We start from the raw sequence: 18,416 nt of genomic DNA on the forward strand, positions 1-18,416 counted from the left end.
ACTTTTTTCCTAGTTAAAAATCAATGCGACATGATTACATAAAAAAAATCGGGACAACGTACGTGCAATAAAACAGGTCAATGAACTTTTTAATTGACATCGATCGTACGCGTCAACAACGACGACGTTTGGCGGAGCACTGAAGAGCTCAAATTTACCATTTCAAGTGTTATTCAGAAAAAAACAAGACCCACGAACACACAGAAGGGGTCTCATACCGTCAAAAAATGGAAATCAGCAGTCGCCAACTCCACATTTGGCGGTTTTCCAATGTGGTCCTTCGCCTACCGAGTGTCTTCATTCTGGAAGCCATCCACAATTTGAGACGGGGGCGCAAGATACGCGGCACGGTGGAGAGTTTGGCCAGTGGCTGGGAGCTTGAGCCTCACGCCGTGACGATAGGATCTCAGTTTCTCGGTCGGTTCGGTTCACTAATGTTGATTTTGTTGGGTTTTTTTTTTTACTGAAAAACAGCTCAATAAGATAATGGTGGATATATTATTCATTTTTTTGCTCAAAATCGTTGGGTTCACTTTTGTTGATTCGTGTTTTTGTTTTTTTAACTGAAAAACAGCTCCATTAAATATTATTTATATATTATTATAATATTATTATTAAATAATATATTTTTTTCTCAAATTCGTATTAAATAAAAAAAAGGGAAAGATTCCCATATCTGGCCATCACTAATTTTTCTCTTCAGTGACCTATCAGCCATCAGAAAGTGTTAATAATATGTCCTAAAAAGCCAGTTTTTAACAGGGAAAATATTGAAGTATTTACTGAGAAAATGCTTAGAAATTTTCAGACCTGTCTCGTAATCCGTATGGTTTGTGCACAGGGTGACAAGTGATGGCCAGATATGGGAATCTTTAAAAAAAGAAATTAAGTTGAAAAGAACCCCTACTTACAATATTTGCAACTCTGTCATGTCTGTGTTGAATGTTTTGTGTAGTTGTTACATTTTTTGTGGTTTATTTATAATTAGCCTACATATTGTTTATTAACGTTGTATTATTTAATTTTTTTTATTTCAGGTTACTTTGTGGTTTTCCTCTTGCATGCCTTACCGCTGAGAATGTTGATCAAGCTCTACAAATTCATCGTTGTTGGTCTTCTGCTCCTGGCTGCTCATCTCCTATCGGACTACTCACTGTCTCGTGAAACCACAGTCCCCCAGAGTTCTCTCGTATCAGCGGTGACGTTCACCCTTGCAGAAGTGGTCATCAGCCTGACTTGTGCACGTCTAATGGGGACCAAGCATGTATGGGCCTTCGCAGCATACACACTACCCCAGATTGCGAAACTGAGTGGTCTGCCTCTTGATGTGCAAGAATCAGCGCATGAAGTTGCCCAGGTCTTGACCCTGACTGAGGTGACACTCTTCACCCTCAGACATGTTCTCGTGCCGTTCCGCCTGGCTCTGATTGGCTACAAGACTCTCCAAGAGTATAGTGAACTCTACGGCATCGTCAGTGTCATCTTTGCGTTGTACAATCGTTTCTTTGTGCCAATGCTGTATCTGATTTTCTGGCTGGTGCTGTTTGTCCATCGGCTGTACGTGTATTACTCCACAAAGGACCGTCGCATTGTCGGAGAGCACTGGGTGTTGGTGATATTCGCTGCCATCGCTGATTGCTGCGAGAGTCCTTGGAGCTTAGTTGGTCTGTGCTACACAGTGTCTTACACGGCGTTCCTTGTCTTGTTTCTCTGCAAGCTGTATCTCAAGGGTTTCAGCAGCCTTGGAGGAGAGACTTTCCTACATCGTGGTTGGACAGAAGGCATCACAGTGATGCTGCTCGCCATGGAAACGGGCCTGCTAGAGCTGAAGAAGTTGGAGAGAATCCTCCTCCTGAGTGTGCTCATGTACATCGCCCTGTCCTCAACAATCCAATCAGTGTATGAAATACTTGACCCAGTACTTCTTGCTCTTGCTGCGTCCAACAACCCAAGCCCCTGGAAACATTTCCGAGCACTCAGCATGTGCGTAGCGTTGATGGCCGCCCCTCTGTACCTGAGCTACATGCTGTTCGTGGTGTTTGAAGCCCAACTGTGGCTGATGATCATCGTATCTAGCTGCTTGTTGACCACAATCCAAACCCTAGGTTCCCTGACAATCTACCTGCTCTTCATGGCCGATCACCGTCGCGCTACACCGTGGGAGAGTTTGGATGACTTGGTGTACGGCATCCATGCTATGTGCCATGTCATGGAATTTGGCATAGCGCTCTCGGTCCTGTTTTATGGTGGGATGGAATCATTCCACAGTGACTACAACCTTTTTGGTGCAGCCATCATACTCATCCATTGCTACTTCAATGTCTTCCAGCGAGCTCAGGCAGGATGGCAGAGCTTCCTCACTCGCAGGGATGCGGTCCGTAAGATCAACTCGCTTCCTTCGGCAACCAAGGGAGAGCTCTCCTCCCTCCGCGACGTCTGTGTCATCTGCTTCGAGGAGATGACGTTTGCTAAAGTTACTCCTTGCAAACACTATTTCCACAGCGTCTGTCTGCGTCGGTGGCTGTATGTGCAGGACAAATGCCCGCTTTGTCACAAGAGCATCTTGCCAGAAATGCCCCAGCCTCCTCAAGGGATTGAAGAGCCAAGAGAAGAGTTACCATGGCAACCACATCCAGATCTTGGGCAAGGAGATGGCATGATGGCACTTTAGTTCCGATTTTTTTTAAAAAGCCATTGCTTTTTTTTTTCAAGCATTTTAATCAAACAACTCTCATTGCCAAATCAAATAGTTAGATACTTTATGTTCAACCATTTTATATTTAAAGATTAAATTAATGACCAGTGCAAACAATCGGGTAGTGATTGATGTGTGCAAAAAAACAATCAGTGATAACGAATATTTTTCTTTCAGTTTTATTGAAATTTAAAAAAAAAGTTTTAATGCAAAGAAGATGACTTCAATTTGTTGTTATGCATTTGTGTTCCTGCAATCATCCAAGACTTGATAAAATCATGAGTCTTCATTCGTTGAAATTTTACACAAAAATGGATGGGGGAATGACAGTATTCGTGTCTGAATGATTCCAAACATGATGAGTGTTGGGCAGATAATGTGATTTTGTCAATTTTCAAAGAATGATTTTGTGTGTCGTCATATAGTACGGTGTCATACATGTACGTTCACATACATTGTATATTTATGAAATTGAAGCAAAGTGATTAACCATTCCTGTACAGTGTGCATGATGTGCATGTGTGTACAAACTAAGGTGATTGGAAGTACATTTCTGAAAATGTGTACATATTGACAAAATAGTGTCGCCTTTTTCTTTTATGAAGTCGCTTACTGGACAAAAAACATATACATGGGGGGGGGGGGTTCAGTGTGTAACACAGACTGAAAGTTTGGACTATCAAAGTGTAGCAACTTCAAGTTTGGATGAACCATGGTGAGGTGTATGTAAAAAATGCCGCTTAAAGTGTTGCTTTGTTGCTTAGAATAAGATTTAGTTTTGCTATTGAAAGCTGCTCCATTGAATTGTCTGTCTACCTAAGTATACATTAGTGCTGGGATTAAAATCAAGATTTGAAGAAAAAAAAGGTGTGAATTTCACCATTTGGTTTGGATTTTGGAAACTAGTAATTCGAAACCAACCTTAAAAAAAAACCAGGCCTTTCATTTTTTGTGATACAAGATAAAGACAATTACTTTTAACATCCCCCAATATTCTTGGTTCATAGCTTGCCCATTCCCATCCATGTTTTTGACATTACATCTCTGGAGTGTTTTTGTAAAGGCCCAGTGGTTATTGAGTGCCACAAACTACACCCAATTATCGCGGAGGGCATTGCATGCGGCACCTTACTTGCCACTTTTTGTGATATTTGTTAGCACGACTCTGTGCTAAATGGGAACTTCTGGTGAAATAAGATAACCATTTGAATTTTTTTTAGGATAACTGGGTTTTTAAATCTCCAAATTCTCCCACCACTAGCATGCATGTACTTGTATTGAACAGTTGACTGTTAAAAATGTGTTGTAATTCTAACTAAAAAGGACACAAGTTGACTTTAACAAGAAAAAGGACAAAAACAAATTGTTCCAGTCAACTTCTATTTTGTTGTTTCATCATGTTTATTGTTTATTGTTTAAAACATCTTTGTTTATTACATGTATATGTTTTGTAATACACAGCTAACTTTCATCTTCTGATTCATGTACTGTATACATGGACACATTTTTGGCCTCTGAGGCCATTGCAGTAAAACAGACGTTTCTTTAGTTTTAGCACTGCCTATGAATTTTGGGACATATAAATTGTACGCCGTAGGAGTGGTTATGTCATACATTTTATGGTGCTGAGGTCAAGCGTTGCCCAGGTAATGTGTCCAAACAAACATGGCCTAATGTAGCAGTATATTCATTGTATTGTGTCCTCTTTTTTATCAATTTTTCATCCATTTGAAAGAAAAATAACGGCTTCATGAGTGATGTCTACAGTCAGCTACAAAGCACTGTCCTATTTTGCAGACTTAAATACTTTTAATGTCTGAGAAATTTCGACTAAAAGTTTTTCATTTAAATTGCTTGTTCAAATCATACGGTAAAAATGGCAGCCAAGACATTGTTTGGACACATCACTATTGGAGATGACCCAGCATGACCTCATACTTCTACGGTGTATTTTTAGTGGAGTACCAAAGACTAGCAGTACGTTGCAGTATTTTTGAGCTTGCTTGCTTGCCATGCCAAGAGATAGTATAATGGCTATACTACTTTTTTTATTTTTGCTACAAATAGAAATTTGCTCAGAACGGAAAATATTTGCTCAGCACAAGGATTTTCATAATCGACATTTTTCCTTTAGCATCTCCATGGAATTGGGCTCAGTTGATACTGCAGCGGACCTCCCATGTCGGTAATCTATTGAATCCTCTATTCCGCTTCAAATTTTTTTTTTTAAGATTGTGTGTTAGACTTCGCGAAAAATTGATAACAAAAATGAAATTTGTGCAATACAAATAAAGACACCATAATGGATTTGTGATTCCTTGGTTTTTCTGCAGTGTGGTTTTGTCCATATGAGTAAAACAACATTTTGAAGCCTATTTGCTTATCTACATTGTACATGTACCCCATTCCTTTTTTTAAATTCCCTTTTCGTTGCTTCATCAAATATCTGTTTTACAAAAAAACCTGTTGTTTTAAGGTTGTGGTCTCTTAAGAAAAAACAATCTCAACAGAATTGTCTCCTTAGAAGGGTGAACATTTGTAGGTTTTTTTTTACCTAAGGTAACCGACTACACAAAATTTGGCAGTTCCACAGTGTCGTACGTACATTTTGGACAATACAACAGTTCATAATTAAAGTTACAATCACGAAGTTGATTTTAATTCTGATAAGATGTATTGGTGAGTTACTACAATGATTTAAAAAAGAACTTATTCATCTAACTTTGTTGCTGTAGTAGAAACCGGCTCTAAACGCTGTGGTGGTCGGACGCACTCGCACAAATAATTTAATTAATTTATCAGTTGCAGATGAACTGTCGAATATTGTTAGAAATCCACCACATGTATATTTCAATAGAATACAGATAACAAGCTTCAAAATTATGTATTTTTTGTTTGTGGTATTTGGACCAACAGGGCAACGATCGTGAGCGAAGATTTCCACCACACAGCATTTCAAAACTCTTATTATTTTTGAGCAATGATACTTTTGATAAGTATGGTTAAACAAAAAGAGTTAAATAATGCAACACTATCTGGAATGGGACTGCAAAGGTCTGGGGTTCAGATCCAGTTCAATCCAGTCCCTCACTCAGTTGTGTACCTGATAAGACTTGAATAACATAGGTCTCCTTTTGTACTGATGATGATTTGTACACAAACTTTTGACAATTATTAATATCTGAGTTGCACCATCTTTCAGCTCTTAGTGGGAAATCCCTCGTCAAGGTCTCCGTTCTCCAACATCTCCTTGATAATGTCCAATCCACCAACCAGATCCCCATTCAGATAAAGCTGGGGAAAGGTCGGCCAATTCGAGTAGGTCTTCAAACCTGAGATGAGAAAAACAACGAAGACATATAGAAGAATTTGTCATCTTAAATGGACTTCTGTGTCCTCATGGTCTGGTTCATCAAATTCAAGATTTTGGGTTAATTCTACACATTGTGGGTTCGAGTCCAGCCTGGGGTTAATGGAGTGTGTGTTCTAAGGAAAGACACTTTTCACTGATAACATGCACAAGGTCACGAAAATTTATAAATGTGTGTGCAAGATCATAACTCGGACAAGTTTAAAAGCATCCACAGGTTCTGCTTTTTGTTCTAGTTTGAGTGTACCTTGTCTAACTTCGTTGTCTCCTAAGATGTCAAACGTCTTGTAGTCAATGTTCTTATCGTTCAGGATTCCAATTGTTGTCCGACTGAAGCCGCATCGTGGTTCCTCTGGGTTTCCTTTCATGAACAGCATGCAGGGAGCCGTGTTGATCAGCTTCTTGAGCCTGCCGTTCAAATCCTATTTAAATAGAACAAAATAAAATAAAACATGACAATGAGCTTTGTTTCTTGATAAAATGATTGATTACAAGCCAACAGACTTCTTACACTGGTCACTATTCAAATGTGTCAATAGAGATGCAGCATTGTTTGATGCAGTGAGGCGTTGGCCGATTCGACTACCTCACGTAAGAGGTCAAATCAGCCAAAACCAAAGGACGGTTAATTTTGTTCTTCTCTGAGCTAGTCTTTGGGTAAAATATGTACTTCCATGGCACTATTGTGCAAAGAAATCCTGGAAGATCAAGTAATGTGAAATAAGGATCTCTTGGTGATGGCTGAGTTTGACTACCTCACTCCCCATCATGTCAGGATTGAGTGATAATTTGCCGCCACCTCTGGACTAGTACTTTCAAAATACTTCCCTTCAATCATACATCAATCATATGTGTTTGTAAATACTTCACCTTTTTAGGGAAATCTTCATCTAGGTCGCCGTTCTCGTTCATTTCTTTGATGATATCTAAGCCACCGACCAGCTCCCCCTTGAGGTAAAGCTGTGGGAAGGTGGGCCAGTTGGAATATGTCTTCAAACCTTCAAGGAAGAGGAACACAATAAGAAAACAGTAGACAAGAAGTAACAAATTAAACAATTGATCAATCCTGTAGCTGGAATAAAAAATGTGAAATTTGGCAGATTTTTTGTTGAACCCATACCTTGTCTAACTTCGTTGTCTCCTAAGATGTCAAACGTCTTGTAGTCAATGTTCTTATCGTTTAGGATTCCAACCGTTGTCCGACTGAAGCCGCATCGTGGTTCCTCCGGAGTTCCTTTCATGAACAGCATACAGGGAGCCGTGTTGATCAGCTTCTTGAGTCTGGAGTTCAGATCCTGTCACGGCCAAAATTAATCAAATAAATGACATGTTGAGAGACCAACAACACATTGTGATAGCTTCAAATTCTTATAAAAACACTACGTCTATTTTGGAGAAATATCATTTTCATTTTGCATTTGGAATTGTGTCCCAATTTTGTTAAGGAACGAATATTGTGTCATTATAATTACTGTGGAGAAGGAGGGTTTTTGGTGGGTTTCGAAAACTTCCAGGCAATGACGCAGGGTTAAATTATGCTTGACTATACTGTGGTATGGCAACAATATTTAAGTCTCAGTAAAGTGCACCGTTTCAAGGGCCCTACAACTTCGATTCGCAAGACTTAAACTTATATTGTGAAGATGAGTTGTCAAGACTACAGATTCAACACTGTCTGTCACTTGCCTCTTTTGATGAAGTTTCTGGCTTAGAGTCTGGAGTTTCCGCTGTCTTGGATGGTGGAGCATTCGGAGGTGGGGCTTGGCCAGATGAGGCTTTGGAATGCTGCTCAACTTTCTTGTTAAACTCCGGACCATTTGCACCGTGAAGTGTATCCACAACTTTCTTATTCTGTACACAATCACATAAAGAAGCTGTCATAATTGCTTACTACCATGACTACTTTACATCACAAAGGACACTCTTTTAAGAACACAGATAAGGATCCTCTGTCACAAACAAAGTGGAGCTCTTTCAAAACTCACGGAGAGATTTCTTTTTCAGAAACTATGGAAAGGCCTACCTTTAGAAAGACAAATGTCGGTACCGATGAAATGTCATACTTGAGTGATATTTCCGGCACTGATTCAGCCTCAACCTGAAATGAATATAAAAATTGTGTTTTGACACAAAAAATGAGACAAACAAAGCACACATCGCCCTTAAGTTATGGCATAGTTTCTTTGATTTCAGGGTGAAGTCTACAGTTAGAAAACAATCTTGGAAAAAATATAGTGTATCAAGATAATAAAAAGGAAGAAATCATCAACTTTACATTTCATAAATACAAATAGAATAATAATTTTGGGGGCTTGCCTTACTCACAACTGAGAAGATGAATTGCGAAGGACGTGGCTACAAAATTATTATTTTCAAAGATTATAATTTAGTGGAAAGTTGTGCAATTCTTACCTTGACAAATTGGACGTTCAGAAACTGCTTGGCTACTTCTTGCATAACATCGTTCATGGAGACACACTGAGGTGCCCAACTTGCCCAGAAGTGCACCACTAGGAGGCCACTGCAGAACAAAAAACCAACAAGCAAACAAAGTGTTTATTTAGCCATGAACTGGTCTCTCATTTTTTCAATTCTTAAGCCGGCACATCGTACAAGTATAGCGCCCTCCAGCACATGTATACGAGTAGACTACAACATATAAGATATTTACTTACTATATCTCGTCGATCAAACGCGTGGCCTAGTGGGCAGTGCGCCCGCCTCGCAAGCAACACCGCTCGATTTTGAGTCCCAGCCTGACAGATATTTTGGACTTTATTATTTGTGTCCCCCCCCCCCAAAAGATAATTGTCTCTTTTTATTGTTTTGAATCGAATCCTAGATTTAATTGCAGAGTTCAGTTCGCTTTCTTTTTCTGGAAAGAATGTTACAACCTAGCTGCGTCACTTCAGTGGCTGTGTACAAGGTCTATATGGAGAGTCAAGAAATTTTCTGAGTACTTCCTAAACAATTTGGAAATGTTTCTCACTCTCAGTCCCACATTCAATTAATAATTCAAGTCTTAATCTTATCATCATTTTTGCAATGACTGACCTTCATTGAGATGATATAGTAGAAGAAAAAAAGCAGCGTCAGGTTGCAACATTCTTCCCTTTATCTTATCTGTGGCTCTGGAGGATTTTTAATAGGAGAAATAAAGTCCGAAAGTAGTAGGTCTGATTCACATCTCTTTAACTTAAGCATTGTTAAGCTTAAGTAATACGCAGTGGCTATTGTTACGGCAGCCGTAACGCATTTCCCATTTTCTATCGTTACGGTAGACTGCAACTTTTATAAAAACATGACAAGAAAATATAAAATTAGAAGGAAAAAAGTGAATTTGAACGTTATGAAATTCGGACTTTATTTCCCTTTTAAAAAAATCCTCCAAAGCCTCAGGTTAGAAAAGAAAAAAATTCGAGTGCAAAACTGAGTTTCGAACCCGCAACCTCGCGGTGCAAAATCCTACCCTCTATCGCCTGAGCTGCCGCACTGCTTGCTAAAACATGTGGAAACAAATAATTATATACCTGCGTGCGTATCAAAAAAGTATCGTAGAGGGCGCTAAACAACGACTGCCGTAACGATAGCCACTTCGTAAGTAATAAGTTCAATGTGAACATCGGACAGGCATGACGTGATTGTGATCGTGAAAAGCACGTCAGCATGGTCAGGGAAACCTCGCCAGAATATGGTTTAAAAATATCATGAACCCCTGCAACCAATGCACGTTTCTTGTTCTTAAAGTTATTCAACTAAATAACGAGACATCTACCTTCCTGTGGCCTCGGCAAGTGTATCAAAATCGGCAACAGAAGTCACGTCAACGAAGTTCGACATGTTTTCTTTTTCTGAGTTGAGCAAAATTCTGAATATACCGCCCTCTCTTGGCCGTAATGATGATTAAATTTTAACTAAAAGAGGGCGGTATTCTTCTTCTTCTTAAAGCAAGGTATTGCTCTTGATCCTTCACTGTCGGCGAAGGCAAGTCTCGCACAGCACATCATTGGAGAACCGTCATTGACTGATGAGACACGATTTCGGTAGTAATTTCCCATTTTTTTTGTATAGTTGTGCCCTTAAGTTTTAATTTTATTCGGTGCTACATATTAGAATTTTTGAAGAGGAATGTACAATGAAGTCGAAAACTGATGTTGCATTCGAAAACTTTCAAGAGACTAAAGTGAAGAAGAAAAAATGGCGCTCACCGAAACTGATATTTTCGCGAGTTTTTTTTTGGGGGGGGGGGGTGGCGGAGGTAATTTTTTCACGCGTAGAGGTCTTATCATTAGAAAGTTTATAACTTTGTTTTACATTTTTGATCTGTGTTCTGTCGAACTGTTTTTATGCAAGGAGCATGCATCGGGGACTCAGTCGCGCGTTTCCCGTGTATAGGTCTTGTCATCTCATCAGTGCTTTTACGGAGGACAATGGAGGATAGCCATATGGACACCCCCCCCCCTCAAATTTGGCAGCATTTAATCAACCCCAACTTTAGAGCCAGCGCAGCAGGCCTTTGTCAACTGTTAGCTTTTGTACCCGCTTCAGATTCCCGACGATGTTCACGCCCTCTCCCGATCTCGGCGGCTTCAATAAGCCAACTTTTCGCCGTCGCGCATGTGCAACTATTGAACTGGCAAACACGTCAAGCGGTCCTCGACCAATAGACAGCAACCTTACCGTTACATGGGTTTGTTGATCCAAAATTGCATTGTTCATCCATTGCTCACGTGAGATGTCAAATTGGTTTTTTAAAACCGAATCTCTTCCAATCTGTAATGGAAAAAAGCTCAACTATTGAACTAACCGTCAAACTACGCATCACCGTCTTCCCTATAATCCTGCAATACTACCGGTACCCACTGCTCTCGGTAAAGAAAATCCCTCCGCGCCCGCTGCATAATCACAACAAACATTGCTCCCTTCAGAGTAAAATATAATCCCCCCAATATCTCCTGGGGACTCCAACGAAAGTGCTTCACCGCCGATTCATCATGCGGGCTTACGGGGAATATTAGGGGTGGTTGGCTTCCTTCCCAGCAGGCGCGTCGGTGGCACCAAGACACGGTGATTGTAACTCTATTGGCGATTAACTACAGAGATGGCCAATGGCAATATCAATATCATCTCATTGCGCAAATTAGTATTCTACTTGAACTGTGCTCCAGTTGAAAATTGGATAGTTATTGCGCAGGTATAGCAGGCGTATGCGCGGACATTGACTTAAACAAATCTTCCCAACTCTAGATGAACTTATGGGCAATGGTGTTCTGGCCAATTTTTTTTTGAGTCAAAATCCGTAAGCAGTCAAAATTTGATCTGCTTACGGATTCTAATTTCTAGTATTATTTTGTGAGTTAATAATTTTTGTGAAAGTTGTGGATGGGAACCGGGGCGCCCTCTTTTGGTGTGTCATGGGCTAGGGGTCATTGTGCGGATTACGCCAGTGCGGCAAAGTGGTGCGCTTTGGGCGTATCCGCGCCATTTAATGCACTCCCGCATGATCAATACAAGTCGCTTCTAGTGACAACTCTCGACGGAGAATCCATAGGTTACGCTTGATGATTAAAGTCGCCCGTTGACAATGTCTTTTTTTCTCATCTTTGGTTTTGGTTACGCGAAAAGCTGGGGTAAACAAGTGGCGAATGACGAGTAAGCCGCCTTCATTGCAAATCAATATGATTTCTTATCCCTTTTGCCGAAAAATGTTTACTAACTTAACCAGTCTACGGGCCGTTAGTTATTGGAATATTAATATATTAATGCTGGTGATTACTTTGAAGAAAAATAAAAGTCATTTCGGAGTACAATTCGGAATGGCACAATTGAGCAAATCTTCCGGCAATACAAAAGTCATTCATTTCTGAATGAGACATCGAGTCAAGAAACAAAATCTGCCAAGGTGTAGTTATCGAATCATTATTACTTTAGGCCTACAAATGTTTGATTTTGTGACCCGATTAAATTCCGGTCACACATATTTTGCGTATTTTCGTTGAAACAAAACCTACAAATTGAAATCTTGTCTTGAACGAGAGAAAAAGAAATCGCCTTTCTTGAAGAGTGCGAACACACACAAAACGGAAATCACAAGGAATCTCTCCTTCTTGCATAGGTGGGATTAAATAGCTTGTTTTGTTATCACTTAGGCGTGAAGTCTTTCATCTCCCACGTGAGAGCGGTGAGTGTGAGAGGAAAAGACGCGTTTATCTCTCGTCGGTCGGCGTTACGGCGCGAGGATTCTAGTCGCCAGACCTGTGCTGCAGACGATGACTGGTAGATTAACGCGGTACGTTTTGGTGTTTCGCGGAAAACAAAATCACATATGGCCCACTCTTTCTACCACGTTTTGTTTTACTCCTTAATACTGAAGCGTGCGGATAGAGTTGTGAGGGATGCTTTGGTGGCAAAGGATCAAGTGATGGTTTGATCGAAGGTAAACTGACAGACTAAATGAACGGATTTCAGATTTCTGCAAAATAATTCTATAAGCAAATCCTTCAAAATGGGTCTGAAGGGCATGGCACGTATATACGAACATTTTTACATTAGCCAGAAACAAACCTAGAGATTTAACGAGAAAATAAATACGCAGTGAAATTATTCCGCCTAAATATGGTGCAGTTTGAAACAAAAATGATCATGTGCAATTTATGTGTTATCATAATTTATTTTGCATCCATATTGTTGACTGTTTATCCCGATGTGAAATTTGTCGGAATTAAGATGTTCACGGCACGTATTATTAAGAACAGGCTAGGCTTGCTAACAATCAACAGAGGGCGTTCCTGTTGTCGGTGGCCGCAAATATGGGCAGCATACAGGTAAGATGTCAACAAATTGTTTTCTAATGTCCACTTCTCTAAAAGCCAGTTGGAGCTCACGAATACTTCTCACGGAGACCTTTAATTGCCCATCAACCTGTAGTTACTACCCATGATAACCATGAGCTTCTCGTAAATAAATTAGCCAGTTTTGTTATTTATAATTTGCCCCACGCGTCACGTGAGCACTTTGATCCTAAATTGAATTTGCCAATAAGAAGTAAGGCGCCATTTAATTTACTGGGGGTAGTTTAAGTCTGACATCAGCGGACGAAGGTCTGTACAGTTGATTAAATGGTGTTAAGTTTGATTCGATTACATCAACGTTAATACGGAAGAGTTTAATTTAGTCTGGGGATAATGATTTCCTTGAATGCACGGGCAGGGCAGGGTTTAATTCTCGTAGCACTTTAAAACGGCCTAGTTGGAGTTATTCCGTAGGTCTGGTTCCTGGACGTCATTGATTTACGGTATGTTACGCTTCTCTTGTATGGACATGCGTTGAACATGCGTGGACATTAACATTCGCTACAGATATGATCTGTTTTATTTAGACCCCCCCCCCCCCAATGTAGCTTGTGCACATTCGCCTACGCATACACAGATTCCATATTAAATTTGACCTACAATTTTCTTTTCTATGTCGCAGAAAGGACTTAAATCAGACTATCTAGGCCGAGCAAACCCGCAACGGAGCCAAACATCACATGAATGTGTTTAAGGCCACTGAATTTCAGGGACCATTTTGCACTACAAGTCCCTATAAATGCATCGCAAATCCACACAGTCAACAAAATCCATCGTTGCATTACACATGAGATCCCTAGGGGAATCCCACACAGATTTGTTAAAGCTCACCCCATGCATCTCTCAAGCCCAGGACAAACATGATAAAAGACCCAATTCCAGACAGATCAGCGGGTAAATTGTGGCAATTTTCTTCCCAGACCATCTCCCTAAACCTTCTTGCACAGGTGCGCTGCATGCAAAAGGCTATAATTATGTTTCCCCACCCCACCTCCTGGCCAGTGGGAGCGGGCTAATAACTCAATTTATATTAGCCAGGTTTCTGCACACGTAAATCTGGTATGAGAGTGACAGATAGGGTGAGGCAGACGGAGGGGGAGAATGAGACGAGTAGTTCGGTGTAGTTGATCACTGTCGTGTCGTGGCATTTCTTTTCTTTTATTTGCAGGAAAGGGGTTCCTTGAGAGCAAGATCAGTCTCTTGCGTTATTGCCTGTCCCCCTGAGCCGTTCTATAATTTGAATTCAATCCACCCATAGGGTACCTTCGTCTCACCTCACACAGATTCTTGTCCATCGTTTAGTCAGACACTGTAATCCCACTGTGGGTTTGGTTAGGAAGGTTGAAATTAAACACGCTCATGTACATGTTGTTCTGCTGTGTGTTGTAATTGGTTGTCTTTTGATGTGATTATCGTGTTTCTTTTTTTTTTTAGACATGAACTTAATCAATTTTGTTCGTGTTATTGGAGATTGGACTTTGAGGAATACGTAGATTTTTGCTCGAGGACAAGGATGAGTGGGAAAAAAAGATAAATGTAAAAAAAAAAAAAACCGATGGATACGATGATGATGATAGGGACAGTCGTTTACAGCAACAGCAGCAGTAACAGCAACGACAGACGACAAATTACTCATGGCCATCACAAGTTGATGTGCAAACTTTCAGCAAAACCAAGAAGGAATTTGAGGTTTTACTTGGCGATGCTACATGCATACTCACAATTGGTTTGGTAGAGCTCAAGTTGCCGCTAGCTGCAATCATGGAACTGACAAGGACAATATTTACTGTGTATCGTTGACCAAACCCTGAAGGGCCATTAGCATAATTGCATATCTTTCAATTATCGAAAAACCGAGAGTTAGTGTATCGGGAAATCGGCATTAAAACTCCCCGATGAAAAGATCGATGTCCCTGTCCTAATTTTCTTGTTTCTTCATCTCGAAATATTACCGACTGGGGAATTTTGACATCCATTACGCCGGATCTATCTGCACATTCCACGGAATGGACTGCCCACTGAGCAGCCGAGACAACTGCTTTCCCGCCCCTTGCTGGGGTGGCGAGACAGCGGTAAAAATGCGGCCGGGCTGAGAGGGAAAAGCACACATCCAGATCAATTCAATTACAATCCGGAACATTATCGTTTATTACTATCGGCAAATCACCCTAAAATGCCCGCCCGTAATGGCACACATGTACATTGTGGTCGTTCACGTAACTACATTATGAACAAGCCAACGGCGGAGAAAACGCATTAAGGTGCACTCTCTAAGATTGCGTTGGGAGATTATGGTGGCCTGGTATTTTTAAAATTAAACTTCAATTATTTAGACAATCACATAATCGGCCTTAAATTCCATTTGTTTCAAATCGTGGTATTAAAAAGTAGCCATTTTGCATAGGTACACTGTTGCAACGTTGCGAGTTGCAGCTTGGTTGGCCAGTTCCATTGGGTGATGGCGGCAGCCATATTGAAAGCTGATTCTCGCAATGAAATACCGAGGTTTATAACGAGACTCTACTTAACATCTAGCAAAGCTCATTCCCTGTACACATAATTGGTGCCATCAATATTCAGTACAGGCTTAAATAGTCAAATCTGAAATTTGTAAGCAATGATTTAGGCGTCATACATTTAATACATTTTCTGCAAATTTCCGGCCGACACTCAACTAATAATATGTCTCACTCTGTAGCTTCCACAATTTGTAAAATATAGAGATGTCTTTCGATCTGCACCGTGCCAACACTAATTTGTGTGGATACAAAATAATCAAGGTCTACCAAAGCTCGACTCGATCGTCCAAGACTGTAAGATCATAGAAGCTATACCTAAAGTGCCGCGCAATTTCCTGTGTCTGATAAAATGCACAGAAACGCCGATGGCTTTTGAAAGGACCTAAAAGCCCCGCGTGTGCTGGGTTGCTATACTGCCAGAAAACATCCGACTACTTTTCCATTTCTGGAAAATCTGACCCGATTTTCTTCCCAATCGAAGAGAGAGAGAGAGAGAGAGAAAAGAATAACAACACGTGCGCTGCATGCAGGGCCATTACCAGCTTCCGTCGCGTCGCCAGCCATTAAGATGGCGTGTATCGAGGTTGATTCAAGGCGCACTCCCGTACTATTGGGTTAAAATCTTAGAATCAATCGATTAGTGTGGCAAGACAGTGGGGAAATTATCATTTCCAAATTTGTCAAACAAATAGTATTTTCTGAGTAGGGACTTTGGTATAAAACGTACAATTCCAGTAGAATGATGATCCGTGATGCCTGATTATATCTTGTAATTGCCACGTGCGAACATATACGAGAGGTTTAGCAACACGTTGCGCGAGAGAAGAAAACGTGAGCGTGACCGCGAACAATCTGCATACACGTCAACGCAACCCTAACAGATCTCAACCCATCAAACCCCAACAGCATGTTTGTTGGAATCTGTCGGGATGGGTACAGTACCCCTAAACTGACATACATCGGGTTGGCACACCTCCACAATCTAAGTCAGAAATATGTGTGTGCAGTTTCCCATAATGTGTTGGAATTTGCCAGGATGGGCATGGTTCCTAGTAAATCATGCCGGGGAGTTTGGGCTCTTTCGCATTGACGTTCGCGCATATGACGGGCAGTAAACATGTAAACACTGTTTGGCGTCAATATTTTAAATTTATGATGCTACTCAGAAATTGTCATTATTATGAGGTCTTTGCTGGTCCCAGAGGGTCAGCCTATAGGGTATGCATTGTATCTATCTCAGTACAGTCTGTCTGACTGACTGACTGACTGACTCCTCCCCCCCCCCCCGACGGACTCCCCGACTGACTCCCCGACTGTCACTTGTGTCTTAGACTGGTTACCTAACTCACTGACTGTCATTTTGTGACTTGGACTGGTAACCTAACTCACTGTCACTTGTGACTTGGACTGGTTACCTATCTCACTGACTGTCACTTGTAACTTGGACTGATTGGGAACAGCTTTATGGCTAACGTGGTCTTGTTTTATGATAATCTCTTTCTACGATCAGGGTAGAAACGCTCATAAATTAAAGCGGAATGAATAAAACGAATTAAAACACATTAAGCCAATTTCAATAAATTACTCATATGGTTATATTAATGAAATATGGAAATTATATTAACGAAATAAAGGAAATGTTATTTGTGTCCACTTCAATTTGTTCATAGCACGAAGCTGTGTTTAACCATAGAGCAAAGAATTAAAGTATAAAAATGAAATTGCCCGAATCTAAACATGCTTCTTGACTGGAAAATTATTACGAAACAGCAAGCAAACCTCCATCGAAATAAACCCAGCCTGTTACAAACGATTTTATGGAAATTTCAGATATTAATGATATCACTCATCCTTGAGGTTGTCTGGCCTGCTGCGTTGGTGAAACACTAATTGATCTCTACCCCCCCCCCCTTCGTCCTAGACCTATTAGGCCCTTCTAGTCTGCAAACAAACCACTCGTGATCACGCCAATTACGGGCGAGACATTCCTGCTGGTCTGATGAATTCATTGTGTCTTGCACAGCGATCAGAAGACTTAAAACCGAATCATGGTACATTTACCTTTCGGCTTGGATAACCCGCCCAATAAATAATCCAATAAATGTCTGTGCACATACAATTCGAACGCAGCTGATTTGAGTGAAGAAGGTACACTTGCAATTCAAATTCAAATGTCACGGTTATATCTACTGATCTGCGATCGAATTAGATCAAGATTAAATTATCCCCGAAAGAATTTTAAAACATGCCGTCTTTTTTTCTGCGATGGCCTTTTACGTCCTAAAGTGAGTCCACAAGAAACGTTAGAGGCATGTAGAGAAGCGAAAAATATAGAAATCAAATAGACATGCCCAGTTTCCGGACTAGTGCAAAATATACAAATGTAGATCCGATGTGGTGTCTCCTTCATTCCCACCTATTTTTTTTGAGCCCTCATTAGACAAATTTCGTTTAACTGGTGACCCTAGGTCGCAACATCCTCGTGCGCGGAAGTATGAGCAAACCATTCAGTTCACTGTCCTGCCATTGCCTTACACGGATAATTACATAAGGATCTCATATGAAATCACATCTCATAAGCCTGCGTACCCACAAAGGGGGATAAAATTACGCTGGTTCTGGTAGCTCCACGATATAATAGGTGACGTTTTGATCAATATCTCGCGTTTCTACCGTACGGTTTTTTCCACCAACTTTACCTTACGTGATGTCCATGGTTATGATCGCACATCGTCTGCTGACGTAAAGCAAACCGGATGTCTCTAACAATGAAGATATTTGGCTGGTTGCTATGGTTACTGTCATCTTTAGACTGCTTCTTGTCCTTGAGCGATAATCTTTCAAAAGAATCATCCAAAAGAATGTCTCGCGATTCGATCGTATATAAACATATATTCGATCGTGTATATCATATACAAATTCAAAAGAGAAAAATGTCCGTTTGGGCGGACAAAAAAGGATGAAGGCTATAGCTTTGATCA

The 18,416-nt window shown here is 40.6% G+C and overlaps 2 protein-coding genes across 2 annotated transcripts; one reads left to right on the top strand and one right to left on the bottom strand.

Moving 5' to 3' along the window:
- Positions 1-99: 99 nt before the first annotated feature.
- LOC119739962 (RING finger protein 145-like) lies at positions 100-3,905 on the top strand. Its single transcript, XM_038215121.1, has 2 exons — positions 100-417; positions 1,038-3,905. Exons 1-2 carry the CDS (start codon positions 228-230, stop codon positions 2,669-2,671), a joined length of 1,824 nt encoding a protein of 607 aa, XP_038071049.1. The 5' UTR covers positions 100-227; the 3' UTR covers positions 2,672-3,905.
- Positions 3,906-5,260: 1,355 nt separating this feature from the next.
- On the bottom strand, positions 5,261-9,961 carry LOC119739963 (glutaredoxin-3-like). The gene is made up of 8 exons (XM_038215122.1): positions 9,841-9,961; positions 8,478-8,586; positions 8,089-8,163; positions 7,752-7,916; positions 7,186-7,360; positions 6,936-7,063; positions 6,313-6,487; positions 5,261-6,027 (listed from the first exon to the last, which is right to left on the bottom strand). The coding sequence occupies exons 1-8, from the start codon at positions 9,903-9,905 to the stop codon at positions 5,894-5,896; spliced, it is 1,026 nt and encodes a 341-aa protein (XP_038071050.1). The 5' UTR covers positions 9,906-9,961; the 3' UTR covers positions 5,261-5,893.
- Between the last annotated feature and the right edge of the window lie 8,455 nt (positions 9,962-18,416).

This window comes from Patiria miniata, unplaced genomic scaffold (assembly GCF_015706575.1).
Source record: "Patiria miniata isolate m_02_andy unplaced genomic scaffold, ASM1570657v1 HiC_scaffold_4, whole genome shotgun sequence".
Lineage (NCBI taxonomy): Eukaryota > Metazoa > Echinodermata > Asteroidea > Valvatida > Asterinidae > Patiria > Patiria miniata.

What these genes read in the sequence shown, in the direction of transcription:
- LOC119739962 (XM_038215121.1), top strand. Translation starts at nt 228, where the DNA reads ATGGAAATCAGCAGTCGCCAACTCCACATTTGGCGGTTTTCCAATGTG. An exon ending in GATAGGATCTCAGTTTCTCG is followed by an intron (nt 418 to 1,037) that starts GTCGGTTCGGTT and finishes TTTTTATTTCAG; the next exon opens with GTTACTTTGTGGTTTTCCTC.
- LOC119739963 (XM_038215122.1), bottom strand. Translation starts at nt 9,905, where the DNA reads ATGTCGAACTTCGTTGACGTGACTTCTGTTGCCGATTTTGATACACTT. An exon ending in ATGAAGATTTCCCTAAAAAG is followed by an intron (nt 6,488 to 6,935) that starts GTGAAGTATTTA and finishes CTATTTAAATAG; the next exon opens with GATTTGAACGGCAGGCTCAA. An exon ending in AGACAACGAAGTTAGACAAG is followed by an intron (nt 6,028 to 6,312) that starts GTACACTCAAAC and finishes TTCTCATCTCAG; the next exon opens with GTTTGAAGACCTACTCGAAT.